The 15856-nt window shown below is 36.9% G+C and overlaps 2 protein-coding genes across 2 annotated transcripts; both read left to right on the top strand.

Moving 5' to 3' along the window:
* The first annotated feature begins 424 nt into the window (after positions 1–424).
* LOC108595130 (ras-related protein RHN1) lies at positions 425–4318 on the top strand. Its single transcript, XM_017980293.2, has 3 exons — positions 425–753; positions 1933–2060; positions 2678–4318. Exons 1-3 carry the CDS (start codon positions 711–713, stop codon positions 3278–3280), a joined length of 774 nt encoding a protein of 257 aa, XP_017835782.1. The 5' UTR covers positions 425–710; the 3' UTR covers positions 3281–4318.
* Positions 4319–14249: 9931 nt separating this feature from the next.
* On the top strand, positions 14250–15122 carry LOC108595756. The gene is made up of 2 exons (XM_017981046.2): positions 14250–14858; positions 14924–15122. The coding sequence occupies exons 1-2, from the start codon at positions 14259–14261 to the stop codon at positions 15020–15022; spliced, it is 699 nt and encodes a 232-aa protein (XP_017836535.1). The 5' UTR covers positions 14250–14258; the 3' UTR covers positions 15023–15122.
* The last annotated feature ends 734 nt before the right edge of the window (positions 15123–15856 follow it).

Genomic DNA, 15856 nt, shown 5'->3' with positions numbered 1-15856 from the left:
TTTTTATAAAGAATAAATAAATATGCGCGTTGCAGCCTGAACATCTGCCTGGAACGTAGAGTTGTCGCCGCCGCGCGTAGCATCAGCTCAAATGAACGAACGGTTCGTGAACTAGTGCTGCCAAGTATCGATGCCATAGCTATCAATTGGCGCCCAATATCAATTTAATGCCTTAATTTTTTAGTTGCCATATAACATATATGCTTATCAATAATTAATAAGCTGTAAGCATTCAACAATGTAATATCAACACTTACGCCTTACGTCAATCATTTTTATTACATTTGATTGCATAGTTTTTCTTTTCACGAATAGTTGGCAACGTTTGTGAGCAGCAGCTGTTTTTATTCAACGAGCTGATTTTGTTCAAATGAACTGTGAGCAGTGGGTAAACAACAAACAAGTGCTAATCTTAGACTTTATCTTATTATAATTATTTTATTTTATTTGCCAGTGGCTAAGCAACAAGCCTGCTCCACTTGGAATGTCAGTCAGCCTACAAACGTGAACGTGTAACTGTGTTAAAATCATAAATCATTAGCAACAAAGAAAATACGCAGCATTTACAAATGTTGCAATTACAATAACAAACTAAAAACTTACTATAAACGGGAACAAAAACAACGAGCAGCACACATAAAAGATAGAGCAACGTCATTTAGAGAGTCCCACTGCCATGCCTATATAACTGATAGTCATTCTCGTCCAAGATGCGTGGAATTGAGGGCAAAGTTGTTGTGCTGGGATCGCGAGGTATGTAGGCCGATTAAATGCAATTCATAAATTTAATTAAATGCTAATGACTCTGAACTTCATACACCAAGCACAGAGGCCATCAAGCTCAAGCCAACGTACGAGCCTCTCATTGAATTTGCTATAATTTCAATGCAGATAAGAGCGCGCCAGCCAGTTTGGCGCGCAAATCGATAAGCAACAGCCTTGAACCCTTTTAGGCGTGCAGGGGCGGGCAGGGAAAAGGCCAAAGCAGCTCAGGCCTACCCCTAAGCATTGTTTTTATCACTAGCTACAAGCCAAGACATAAAAAACACTTTTGTTTATCGAAATGTTCATACATTTTCTTGCTTAAGTTGCACTTTTGAAACGCTAGCAATTCTTTTATATCAATTTGTACTTTTTGTGCACTTATGAGTCAACATTGCTATCTAAAAGGGGGCTTTTCATAAAATGCAACGTGAATAAGAAAACAATTATAACAAAGACGCGCCTGTGCGCAAATATGTAGATATACCCCTAGAATATTATATATATATATATATTTGTAAGTCATGCAGTGTGCGCTTTCTTATCAACTGTTTACCACTTTGTCTCAATAACACCTTTTGTTTTTTTGTTTACAAATATATGAGCTCTAGATACGCGTCATTTATTGCCCAGCAGTTGATTAAAGAACATGTCTCTAAAAGCGTTTTGTTAATCCTAAACATATTTATAAAATTCAGATAGTATCAAGTTATAAGCTGAGTCATAAGATGATGCGAATCTATTTATTTCTAGAGGACAGATAGTGGTAGAGGGGGGCCCAAAAATAAATCAAATGGTACATTAACCTTCTTTAGATAAATAAGCGAATGCCTGATAGTGAAATGAATAATTATCAATAATATCAATTAATTAATAATCAATTCAGATAGCACTTCAAGTTATGAAGAGGAGCCCAATGTGGTTTCAAAAATTAGATTAAAAATCAATTAAAAAAATAAGCAAACGTTACCAGATAATAAAAGCAAAATGCTAAAATAAAAATAAAATATCAATAAAATAAAATTTATTCATTTTTGATGCCGTTACAGAAGCTTTTAATGCTATTATTTACATTTTTTGTGCAATTAAATTAATGCTAAAGTATTTTTTATGCAATTAAAATGAATTTTTTTGCTATTTTATTTAATTTGCTATTTTATCTATTTACAGGCGTCGGCAAAACCCGTTTGGTCATAAAATATATCAAAAACACACTCAATACCAATGAAGTGCCCACAATAGCAGTTTCATTTTTTACCTGCAACATCATTTTGGACGATGTCAAAATCAAATTACAAGTAAGTACAACACAAGTGCGAGTGGGAGAAAATCCTTTTTGTTCGTATCAATAGCTTTGGCCAGATAAAGTTAATCAGAGCTTTCATTTTATTTGTTCTTTTATTTACATTTTGCTTTATTTTTTGCAATTTCTGCGTCCACTGCACTTTGCGTTCAATTCGCTTTTTTTTAGAGCAAATGCGCGCGGTTTTGTTTTTGTGTGTGTTCTTTTTATAGTTTATTGATAAGCTTAAGATGGCTTCCCCTTTGGGATTTTGGTAGCTGAGCTCGCCCCTTGCAGTTTATAGATTTGGCTAACATGTTTGTATAGCGCACGCATAATGGGTAAATAGTTTTTGTTGGACAACAGTCGCAGCTCTTTGTCTTTGGCTTTGACTGGGAGTCGTTGCCCCAGAAAAATATTTTTTATGAAGATTTGAATGGTGCATCATAAAGCTGGGCAATGCAATATGATTGTTATTGTCGTGGGAAAAGCATAAACAGAAATCATAACCAAAACGCATATAAACGCAGAAATGTCTCAATTAAGATTCAAGTGAAGCGGGGGGCGGGGATTTTTGTTGTGCACTTGAGTATAATAAGAAAATAATGGATTTTAAATAATGTCTGCTTACAGATTTGGGACACTGCTGGGCAGGAGCGCTATAAGGCCGTCGCTCCCATGTATTATCGCAATGCCAATGCTGCCATTTTGGTCTTTGACCTTACACAATACAAAACGTTTACGGAGATCAAGTCCTGGATACAGGAGCTGCATCGCAATGTGCAGGATCCCATGATACTGACGCTGGTGGGCAACAAAATGGATCTGCAGTCCCAGCGTGCCGTATCACGCGATGAGGCGTTTCTGTTTGCCAACTCCATAGGCGCCACCTACTTTGAGACTTCCAGCGAAACGGATCAGGGACTGGAGCAGGTGTTTCTATCCACCGCCAATGGACTGGTGCGACTGGCCAACGAGGGCAAGAGCCATTCGCTGCGTTCGTTTCAATCAACCGACTCGTTAGCCTACACGAGCACACCGACTGCCTTCACCACCGCCGCTCTGGCGCGCAACCAAGAGCATCCCGCCTTTCGTTTGCCCTATGTGCATATCGGCATACCCGTTGACGGTGAGGATATTAAGACCACGGGCGTGGGTCGCCTGGAGACGCCTTCGTGGAGCATTCAGCATATAGCGCTGGGCGAGGTGGAGCGACCCAGCTGGTGCTGCTACTAACAATGGACCAGCAGCGTTTATCTTACAGCATTTGTGATGTTAATTAAAAACAGATTTTACTTTAGTTAAACGACCAGCACTCGAATATAAACTATATAGCGTGCACACACACACACACAAAGGCTAAGCAATTCCAAAAAATAATATATATTTATAGAAAGCAGAGCCAGCCCAACCCGCCAATAGCAACAGCAACACCCACAACAACAACAACTTGACGCCTATGCTAAGCTAGTTTGTAAGTTTAACTGTAAGTGTGACCAGCGCATGCCTAATGTAATTATTATTTATAACAAAACAAGCAGCTGCGTTGCTTCAAGCTCACTTGACTTTAATCATTCATCAGTCACACACATAGACACACACACACACACACTCATGCACACAATAAGTATTTGTTGTTGGGTGTTCACACAATTCATGTACAAATTCGCATTTACAAATATATACAGACATCAACATAATATACTACTTATAGTGAACCGTAGCGTATAAAAATAACTTTTGTGTATCATTTGAGTGTCGCACGCCCCCAACAGCCATTAAATCCACAGCGCCCCTGCAAATCTGCATTAACGTGGCCATTAACAACAACGCTGCATAGCAACTTGTCGTGTAATTGGAATTTAATGTGCCACATTGCCAAGGGTTACACAATTGTGGTTACGGACAGCTAGCATATTATGCTAACATTCTAATGCTTTTACAGTTACAGCCACAGCTACGGGATACGGATACGGATACGGCCAAGGCGCCAAGTTTGTTAAGTAAAATTTGTGTATTTGTATTTGTGAGTGGGAGTGAGAGTGGGCAGCTTAGCGTAGGCCAAAGTTGCCTGGAAATGGCTAAATATGTATTTTTGAAATGGGATTATCTGCTCAGTACATGCGACTTGATGTCCATTGTTTATTTTATTCAAATCTGTTTGATTTGCGGCTATTTATAAAGTTCTATAGCTTATTCTTTGCTTTGCAGTTTACATAAATCAAACATATATTTTTCAATAAAAGCAATAACAATTCTAACAGCTTAAAATGGCTTTGAAGTTGTATACACATTAAAATTCTGTATTTTCCTAACGAATTTATTATTATTTAGCATATGTTGTTGTACAATATTTCTTTATTATTAATATAACAATAAATTAAATGTGAATTTATTTTAAAATATTTTCAATCATTTTGCATAATCTCAAATAATTTCTTATTATTTTTCAATTATTTATAAACGTAATCATTAAAATTAAAATATTTCTTTTGGGTCGATTTATTTACAAAAAGAATTTAATTTAGTAATGTTAATTGTAATTTAACTGCAGTGGCTTGCAATAAAAGTTTATAAAAATACACGAGTAGCAAACTTATTGTAAAACAAAATCAGCAATCAGCGAACACGTGATCAACGCTTCAGCGCTGATTTGCGACTAGAGCTCACCCACGCTAAGCTGTCGCCTAGAGCCGAAGCTCTCTACCTTAGTGCGCTCTAAGCAGCGCTGCTGGGCCGATGCATACAATAATACAAGGTAGCGGACTGCACTCTTCTCTTTGGGTGTTTGGGTAATTAGCTTCATTCGCTCCCGCTCACACCGTATACAAAACGAAAAGAGCGACAGCGAGAAAGCAGCAAAAAGGAAGAAGAAGCTAAGTAACCTAAGAGCGCAGTCCGCTACCTTGTATTATTGTATCATGGATGATGCGCCTAAGCAGCTCAGCTGAGCCGAAGCGCTCTCTCAACAATGCGTCGCTGCCTTAGCGCCTAGCTTAAGCAGCGCAGCCGAAACCGAATCGTTCTCTCAATGTTGCTTATCGTGTGCGCCGCTGCCTGAGCACTAAAGCAGCGCAGCTGAGCGTGGGAAACTTGAGAAAGCACGTAGGCCTTATCTCAGTAAAGTGCGAAGCCTCAACAAAAAAGGTGGCGTGATCGACTTGAATAGGAAAAAAACTGGCAGACAATAACTGTATATTAAATTTAAACAAGTGTTGAGCTTATTTAAAATGCTATTGTACACAACTTCTGTACAACTTAAATGTGCTTGATGTTTTAGCCATTGCACATGATTGATCTTAACTTGCATTTACACTTCATAAAAAAAAAAATAACATAAAAGTTCAGCTGTTATTAATTGATCACTGAATCTCAAAGCATTAATCAGAGGACTAGCTCCGTATAATATATATATTTGTTATTAATATGAGCAAAATTAATAAGTTCGCATTAATAATAATTTTGATGATGATTTAAATCAATACAACAATGTAAATATGAAAGCAAAAACAATGAAACCAAGTATTTGTTATATGTAATATTTAAGCAACAGTAACTTGGTTTTTTTTGTAAACTTTTTTGTTTATTACTTTAGAAATTCGGGACTAAAGCGATGACACGCAACCATCTCGAATATGAATATATTTTTTGTATCCAAAGCAGTCGCCACATTTGGCTGACAATGTGCAGTTCATAAAGCCGCGAACATCAAGCGCAAACTTTTGGCCGTTTAGCTAATATACAAAACTTATGGTCAGTTGATTTCTTATGTATAAATAATACGCGCAATTTAGCGTAAGCTATCCCAACAACAACAACAGCAACTGAATCAACCGACGAAAGCAGCGCACAAAACTCATTCAAGTGTCATCAACACATTTAAGCGCAGGCTTGGGAGTCTGGAACGGCTCAACCTGGAAGCTGTTGATGGGGCAGCTGCTGCTGCTGCTGTGGCTGTTGCCTGTTGCAGGCATTTGTGGCACATTGATTTGCCATTAGGACAGCAAATGAGTTGACGTTGAGACTCCAGGCAGAGAAGCTGCCACTTGTTTTGTCTATGTGTTTGTGCAGTGGACCGGAAGCGATGCTTAAATATACAGAGCCACCAATACCAACACCGATAGTTACCACACACGTAAATAAATTTCGAAACACGCACGTGTAGCTTTTAGCCATTTGCACAGATTGGGCTCACACACACAGACATGGCTGATTGTTGACATGGCTGCTAATGGTGTTTAGACGCTCGGCTTAATGATCCAGAAATGCATCAATGTAATCAAGGTAGTCGATAGCACCTTTGCGCCCAAGCTCAAGTTTGCTTTGGGCTCTTGGCAGTTCGAGGTTAACCTAACCACAAGCAAATTGCTTACTTTATTTATGCCCTCAGTTAATTCAAATCTGCTTGCTTGTCTCTAATTGCGCTAGCAAATTATCAAACGTTTTTTGGTTGGTAAATTTTGTGGTCTTGTGTCAGCTGCTGCTGCTGCTTTGATTCTTTGCTGCTGTCTATCCGCATGTCAATCGCCTGACAAGTCATGTCCTTTTACAGATAAAGGCTGTCTTTGTCCTGTTATTCTTGTGTAAGTGGCTTGGACACTTTTGTATTTACCAGTATTGTGGCTAAAATTAGAATACAAATAGCAGCTATGAATGACAAACAGCATTTATTGAAAACAAAAGCTGTTCATTTAAATTTCCGTTATTTATTTAAATAAAATATAAGCTATAACAAAAAACAAATTTCAGTTTATTTCATACTTTAAGCTGTGAATGACATAGCAATGCAAAAAAAACATAAATGCTCATGATTTGTCAACTCAGCGATTTGATTTTATGCTGGGTGGAATCGAATATATTTATTCACTTTTATATGAATATGTAAGCAAGCTGTCTATTAAAATTATAGTTTTTGTTAGTTAGTAAATAAATATTAGATAAATTATATGAAATGATCTGCACACTTTTAGATAGAGATTTAGAAATAAATATATATATAAATATATATCAATAAATATTTTCTATTTAAATTTAAAAATGTAAACATAACATAAAATATTTTTTTTATTGAATTTAAAAACAAATTAATATAAAAACAAGCTTTTATAAATATTATTAGCAATTTAATAAGCAAGTTTTTTAGATCATTTTCATTATTTGAATATTTCTTTTACACGTTTGATGATTTTGTTTTTAATTATTTCTTAACAGAATCGATTAAAAAATGTAGTTTATTGTTTTGATGCTATGAAATTTTGTCCTAGTCCTAACAAAAGCAATTGATACAAATTGATACAGGATCAGAGCAAAACACTGAGCATATTGCAATGAAATAAAATTTCAAATTAATAAATGTAAAAGCGCAGACCACGAATTGATTTTATAACTATGGCTTCTATATAAGAATATAAATTAGAATTAAACGTAGATAACTATGGGCTAACATTTTATTATATTGTGTATATATGCACCCTAGTGTATAAACTTATCGATGTCCACCGTTGCTGTTAGTCAATAAATATATTTTTTATTTGTTATACAAATGTAAAAATGCTTGCTGTACATTAGTTTTGAGTATGTTATGCGTGTAGCCCATGCATATAAATTGAATTAAATGTCCGTTTTGGCATATTTACGAGTCTGCTTGCATATACGGCAAACGCGTCAAGTTCTCAATGCCACACAAACAAACGCAAATCAAATATGCAAACGAATAAATTGCTGTGTGTGTGTGTGAATACAGCTATATATATATAATATATATGTATATGTTAAAGGTAAGCTGTGTTTTGTCACACACTTCTGGCGAGATATGCGCACTTGTGCCCCCTGCTGGCCACAGCTAAGTTAGCCATGCATATGATTTTGAATATTTAACAAGTTTTCACGTTCGAACTGTACCGAAACTGCATGCAAGAGCTTTTCACACACTTCTGTTGCATACTTTATGGCTCGCTCTGTATGGCTGTGTACAAAGCGCTCTCGACCATCGCATTTTGTATATAGTAAAGCACACAAAACGCAAAACATCGTTAGCAACAACGACACAACGAAAGCGACAGCGACACCGACAGCAATGACTGTCGTTCTGCTTAGCTGACAAACAAACTAAACTGAAAGAGTTCAATGCTGATTGTTCTTGACTCGTTTCATATACAACTGACAGCTACTCGCAGATGCTAGATAACTAGTCAGTTCTAATTAAAAAAAAAGTATGTATAGCACTTGCAGATTGTAGATAAATATTTGATGCTAATTAAAAGAAACGTATGTATGCCAATCAAAGCGCTGCACGATTGTGACAAGAAAATCGATGATTACTCATTTTTTTTAAAATCTAATGCTGCTTTCTTTTATTTGTCTCTTATGAGTCTAAAGACAATTAAATCTGACTATAGTTAATTTGAAAAGCAGCAATACTGCTGAATAAATAGACAGAACTTAGTCGATTGAGTTATGTGCACCTGTTTGGCCATAATTTGGCTGTATGATCAGCAAGAACTCAGGGACTATAAGAGCTAGAGACACCAAATTCTGATTTAAAGCAGCAACACAGCCTATTAAAAGTTCTGCAATTGAAGAATTGTATCAAATTGGAAAATGCATAAGTCAACTGCGATTATTTATTTATTTATTTAACTATGGAGTGTCGACGATAAAAGAAAAGGATTACAAAAAATATTTAAAATTAAATTTGGCCTACTAATCCTATTTAATTCTCATTAATTTCCATAAATGTTGTCTCTACTGCTTTCTGTTTCTTTGTTTTATTTCTTGTACTTTTGCTTATCCATATTATATTTATTTATTTTTGTTTATAAGCCAAGCCATGTTATGATAAAGCAACAAATTTCAACTGACTGATAAATAGATTAACAGTCACCTCTGTATGTATATGCATATAAATTGAAATTTATTTTGTGCATGTGTGTGTGTTTATGCTTTTGAGCATGTTGTCAAGTGTCAGCATAGAAGGAAGACAAGTTAATGGGCAAGTGGCGTGTTGAGCAACTCAGACAATGCAATTGAGATTTGTTGTTGTCGTTGCTTTGGTACAAATTGCCATTAAGGGATATTTGGCAAATGTAGTAAATTAAATGAAATGAAATTAAATGGAAATCTATACAAAATTGAGTCGTGCAATTGGCAGTGTGCAATTGCAATTGCAATTTAGCCATTAGACTTGAGCCGCAGCCGAGCGAGCCTTAGTTGGGCATTAAATCAACAGCGCTGGAGAAGAGTCGACAACATGATAAAATGTCAGTGCGGCAAATAGCTGAAATTCCAAAGGCTTGCTCTATCTCTTTCGCTCTCTTTCTTTGCTGTTGCAAAGTGACACTGCCAAGGAAATGTAAGCAAGCGCTGAAAGCAATGCAACGACATGGAAAAGACCACAGCAGGGAATCCACAGCTCAAGCCAAAAAGGACATTGCGTAGCGTCGTTTGAAGCAGCCAGCAGCTGTCTACAGACTCAAATCCCAAATGCATAGACAGCTGTTGTGACTCGCTGTCGAAGTGTGTGTGTGTGTGTGTGTGTGTGGCAGCTCAGACGCTGTGTGGTAAAGTGGTTAGGGCTATGTGCTGCTGGCATTTAAAGGTGGCCCAAGCAGCTTGAGAAAAGCAATCCGAATGGAATTTAATGCCATTTTAATTGAGCTGCATTGCCACAGTTGCTTGCACGCTCTTTCTCTTTCGCTCCAGCTGAGTTTATTTTGCACTTTTGCAGCTGGCAGCTTAGGCACTGGCTTTATTTATGGTAAGCGCGCCGCCTTGCGTTAAGCGCTTTGGCACTTGGCAAGTAACTTGATTTGCTTGCTGCTGCTGCTGCTGCTCTTCAATTGGCTTTTGCCACATTCTGTGGCTGGGCATGCATATGAAAGTGTAGACTGCAAGTGTCTACAGCAAATATGTTTATAAATAAATAATAAGCTCATCATATGCTTATGTGCTGCATAAATATTTGTTTAACAAAATTTTACACGCAAACGTGACGTATACGCAATGTTGTTTTACTTTTCAGCGTAAAATTGAGCAGCAGCAGCAAACCACACAACAAAATTTCACAATTTATCATAATTTGGAACGCAAATTACTTTCGAGGCACAGACAGGTGCGCAACGTTACTGAGTTAGCAAATTGTGAATGGAAATGAAAGCTACAGCGAATATAGCAGCCATTAAAGTGATAAACCTCAAGCTAGGCAGCTGCGCAAACAGCACAAGCAAATTATCTTTGTGTGTGTGTGTGTGTGTGTGTGTGCACTCCATTTGTCTAGACGCTGGCTCTGGCTCTGGCAGCAATTGTCCCTTTGTGTTTTGCTTCCACATTCGATACCCTGTGCAATTTGCTTTAATGAACTAAACTAAGCCCCAAGCCAAACATGTTAATGTTAAATTGCTTGACTCATGCAATTTTGCTTTAAATAACATTTAATTCAATAAAAGCTAACATTTAATTACACTAAAGTGTGCGCGCTTAAAATTTATAAACTTTTTTCCTTAACTCATTTTTTAGCCAAACGTATTCGAGCTTGCTGTTTGCGTTGCTAATTTAGCCTGAGGGCGTGGCAAGTGTAGCAACTTTTAGTTATGTTGCATGTAAAAAAATTGAGCTATTTTTTCCTTTTTGGCTGATTGCATTGTGCAAACCTTTTTATAGATACATAAGCACCCATTCACATTGGCGCCCCCACCCACATGAGCTGTCATAAAAATTGAAAAATGTGCTAGCGATGAGTATGCGGCAACTTGATTGTTGTTGTTGTTGCAGCCACCTTTGCTATGCATGTGTGTGTTTGTGTGTGTGCGCTTTGTACGCCATTTGCCATTTTAATTGTTTAGCTGCTGGCAAACAATGGCGAGCTGTCGAGTTATTTTCCATCGCTTTTTTTACATTTCTATGCAACGCGTTTTGAAGCATGCTTCATGCTTCAAATGGGCAGCTGAAAAATGAACTGTCATTGACTTTGTCAACAGGTTTATTTTTTATTTTATTTTCTGCCACACACGTGTAAAATTTGTAGCTGCAGGCTCATTGAATTTTTATCTGCCAAGCAGCATGAGTTGCGCCCAAATCTAAACGTCAGCTTAAGCTCACCTTGCGCACATATCGAAATCTATAGCCGTCATTGTTTGCTTGCCACATAATTAAACAGGCAGCAGTCGAATGTGGCTCAAACTCAAGCCAAGCCTAACGATACCCCAATGGCAACTCAAGCAGCCAAGGGCGCCAAAGGCATTAATTTTATTTCGTATGCGTAGCTCTGCATGTCTGTTCATGTCTATAACTCTGTGTGCATGTGTGTGTGTGTGTGTTTTGGATTCGGATTAATGCGGCAGTCTGTTGACTTTTAGCTCTCACTGTTGCTAATTAAGCTCTGTTTATCGGCGTTAGTTTTTGCTCTACAACTTTTGTTTGTCTACCATACAAAGCCACGTCTATGTCGATATCTGTGTGTGTGTGTGTTTGTTTGTGTTTGCTATCTATAGCATTAGTCAGCTTTATATTATAGCCAGTTTGATGCCTACCATTGACAGTGCTTTACTCCATTTACATTTGAGTGCAATAATAAAGCGATTCACGCGAAATGCCACAAAAGCCTTCAAGTTCTACTCTAATTGCGTAAATTATCCGGGGAAATGAAAATGCTTTGGCTACATGACGCCGACACAGAGCATTTTCTTTTATATATGTGTGTGGTTAATACAGTGAACATTGTGTATAAGCAACGGTGTGTATTAGAATTTGCTCGCTGGTAAATTTATAAAAATGCCAAAGTATCAATTTTAAATTGTAAGCCAATATATAATAAATAAATTAAACTAATAAAATTAACTGTTAATATATTAAACATAATTTTAGTTTATACAAAATTTAAACTGATTTATTCTATATAAGAATTTTATTTAAAGCATTACTTTCATATTATTTGCCTTATAGCCAATGTTTACTATAAAAGTTAAAGCAGCTGCTTTAAATAAATTTCATATTACACTTCAGCATATAATATGGCTTCGTTTCATCCAAGAAAGCCTCTAAATTCTGCTAACGGCCCCCTTTTTGCTTGACGACGCCACTGCAGCTTAGTTAGCTTTGTTTTGCGTCTGTTTTGTGGTTGATGCGCAAAATCTCGAAGTCAAGCAAACATGCAATTTATACGCACACACACACATGTGCACACACACAGACAGGCGCACTCACAAACAATTATGTTTGTGGTTGGCTTGGTCACTAGCATTTTATTAGCAGCCTAAACTAATTACCTGAAAATCTATTGCAAATGACAACGTGCCATGCAGACAGCCCTAAAGTAGGCAACACTTTCTGCTGCCGCCCCCTTTTAACCCTTAGTAGCCTTCAAACTTGTCGTCGCTCTGCGTGTGTCTGTTGCAATTAAGAATTTGTGTTGCCTGCAACATGAACTTTTTGCTGGGCCACTTGCACATATTTTGTGCTCAACGCTAATGAAAAGCTTTAAATATGCAGGCAACAGACACACACACACACACACATGCACGCTGGCAACAAAGTGACTGTGCATGTGTGTGTGTGAGGTCAGCAAGCAGACATGGCCAATGATTTGTCATGACGATACGATGCATTTTTGTGTAATTTCGGTTAAGGCCCTCAGTTGCCGTTCAACTTTGGCAAACTATTCTGGGTCTAACCTGTATGAGTTAACCCTTGAACTAAGCACTTTTGACTCTTAATTTCCAGCGCTCTCATAGTCTCAGGCTTGGGTATGTTTAGTTTGAAGTGCTGCCTCTTGAAAGTTATAGTATCGTAGACTCGTATTTAACAACTGTTGGTATATAAGCGAAACGAGTTAAGCTGTTATACTGCAAAACGGTTCTATTGTAGAACTGTTATAATTTTTTAATGCATAAATAATCTGTTATACTTGAATAGTGCTAAATATGCATTATTTGCTAGCTAGTAAGCTCTACTGTTATAACATTCTTTACTTCATAAACAATTTGTTATATTCTCAAAATTGCAGCAATCTGTTATACAGCTATAATACCATTTAATGATATTTAGCAACAGTTATACTGTCATATTTAATTTTATCCTGCTTAACTGCATAATTAATTTGTCATATTTTTATAAATGCTGTTTGTTATACTGTATAACTGTTTTACAAACTGTTATACGCGCATCTAACCATTATTTGATTATTACGTTTACAACACATTTTTCATTCATTAGCTTTTATGTTGTCATATTTAATTACTGTTATAAAATTCTTTACTTCATAAACAATTTGTTATATTTTCATACTTGCAGCAATCTGTTATACAGATATAATACCATTTAATGCTATTTAGTAAGTTTTATTCAACAACTGTTATACTGTCATATTCAATTTTACACAGTTCTTTATAATATGTAAGTTTTTCATAAATTTTGCTAGTTATACTGTAGAACTGTTATACTCTCAAATTTAATTTTAGGCAATTCTTTACCACATAAATAAATTGTCATATTCTTATAAATGCTGCTTGTTATACTGTATAACTGTTATACAAACTGTTATACGCACATCTAAGCATTATTTGATTATTAAGTTAAATTGCAAACACATTTTTCATTCATTAGCTTTTATGTTGTCATATTTAATTACTCTTTGCACAATAACATAATTTGAAATTTTAATTCAACGCAAATTTCATATTTAACTTGTTCATTTGCGCTTTTGTCTAATTTGAAAAACTTTTATTTGCATTTAGTACAAAACAAACTGTAGCACCTGCAACTTGTTAACAAGTTGTTGAAACAAAATGTGACAGCTTTTGTACAAATACACACATAAAACGAGCTGGCATTGTTGCTCTTATTGTTTACAGTTAAATGCTTTAAATGCGGCCTGGGGCCAACGGTGCGTATGATTTACATTTGATTGATAGTGCGCTCAAACTCACAGAACAATAGACAAATGTCTGAGCACTTAAGCTGCGACTTAATGCGGCGTCTCAGCAGCTGCTGCTCTGTAAACAATTAAAATTGCTTGCTAATTTACAAGACGCTTGTAAGACAAGCAGAGCAAATGCTGTCAGCTGATAAGCAATGCATGTTGTGTGTGTGCTCTGACGCATTTGTTTACTAATTAAACTAATGTTTAAATGCAAAATGCTTGTAATTGTCATTGGCTTGTCTGCTATAAAAGGCTGAGTGCAACAGCAGTGCAGTCAAGTTAAAATTGAACTCAACAACAATGCTGCAGGTTAAGTCATTGACGCTGCTGAGCTGCCTGCTGCTGCTGGCGCTGCTGGCTGCTTGCACAGAGGCTAATAAAGCTGCCACCACTACGGTGTGCCCCCCAGATGGCGACAATGATGACTACCCTGATCGCTTTGACAACGACACGCTCTGCGACAGCTTCAAGCGGCTGCGCTCGACCATAGAAAAGGATACGCTGGTCGAGCTCATTCAGTCGCACTATCAATGCAACTCCAAGTTCCGCAAGGCCATGTGCTACTACGACACCAAACGCTTTCGCATTGTAGCCCAGCAGCTGCAGCAGAGCGATGCCTACGTTGATATCCTGCTGGAGCTCAACCTGGCCGGCGTCGACACCAGCGATATTGAGAACATTGTTGATATATTCGCCTGCATTGTGCTGCCCGTGCCGCGTCCTGACAACAGCTGCGACTGTCGCGCGCTGCGTGGACACACGTTCATTGGCGATTTGCTGGCTGCCATGCCACAGCAGGCGGTGCATGAGATAAACACAAGGGCCAAGCGCAATAACTTTGCCCGCTTTGTTCAAACCGTCAATTCCAGCGAATTCCAGGCGCATCTGCAAGCCAATTTGGTAAGTCCAACAAACAAATTTCTAACCAAACATCATTGCATTCAATTCGATTTATTGCTCTGCAGCTGAAGCGCGACGCTGCGCGTCCCTTGCACGTGCTGAGCCGCAATGGCTGGAATGTGCCCGAGCTGCTGCGCGCCGTCATGACCATCTTGTCCTGGTAATCACACGTCTATATGCTGCTTTACAAATATTTACACATATGGCATTTCAAAACTGAATAAATAGCAAAGCAAATCGCAAGCCAAGCTTGTGTGGTTTTCATTTCAAAAAACATTTAAGCTTTGACTACAGAAAGTCGCGTAGTCTTTGGAATGTTTAACAAATATTCAAATAACAGTTTATTATTATAATTAACATGCTCATTTGCGCAGTTAGCAACTTCTTTAGTAAGCGTCATGAGTTTGTCAACATCTTTCTTGTTTAGCATGCTTTTAATTAAATTTAATTGCACACTGCTTTAGTTCAAAGCTTATTCCATTCCAACAATAAGTCGCAGCCATTTATAGCAATATTTTATATACGAATGTAGACATATAGTTGGGTTAAAATATTTTATTTTCAATTTAAATTGAGTTCAGAAACTTTACGTTCAATTTCACAGTTCATTTAACAAATATGCCAAATACAAACAAATTAAAATGCGAGTTAACGTGCGTACATCGATTACATCGGGTTACATCAATGGCTCACAAAAGCTTCAAATAAAAGTCCACTTAAGCTTAATCTTTTCACTTTAGCTTAGTTAAATAAAATGTAAAATACTTCAAAATGTAATAGAATATTTTATGCTTAATTATGGTTAATTGTATTTAAGCTCTATCTCTCGCCCTTAAGAAAGTATGGGCATTTAAAGAGTAAGTATAACAATTTCGAAAAATATGGGTCATATAAATTAGATCGTTTTTAAGCTCTATCTCTCATCGTTAATAAGTTAAGGCACAAATTTCGAAAATATGCGTCCATAAAAATTAAATTGTATTTAATTTTAAATATAT

This window comes from Drosophila busckii, chromosome 2R (assembly GCF_011750605.1).
Source record: "Drosophila busckii strain San Diego stock center, stock number 13000-0081.31 chromosome 2R, ASM1175060v1, whole genome shotgun sequence".
Lineage (NCBI taxonomy): Eukaryota > Metazoa > Arthropoda > Insecta > Diptera > Drosophilidae > Drosophila > Drosophila busckii.
Note: the sequence above shows the minus strand (reverse complement) of the source record. Positions and strands in the feature narration are given on the sequence as shown.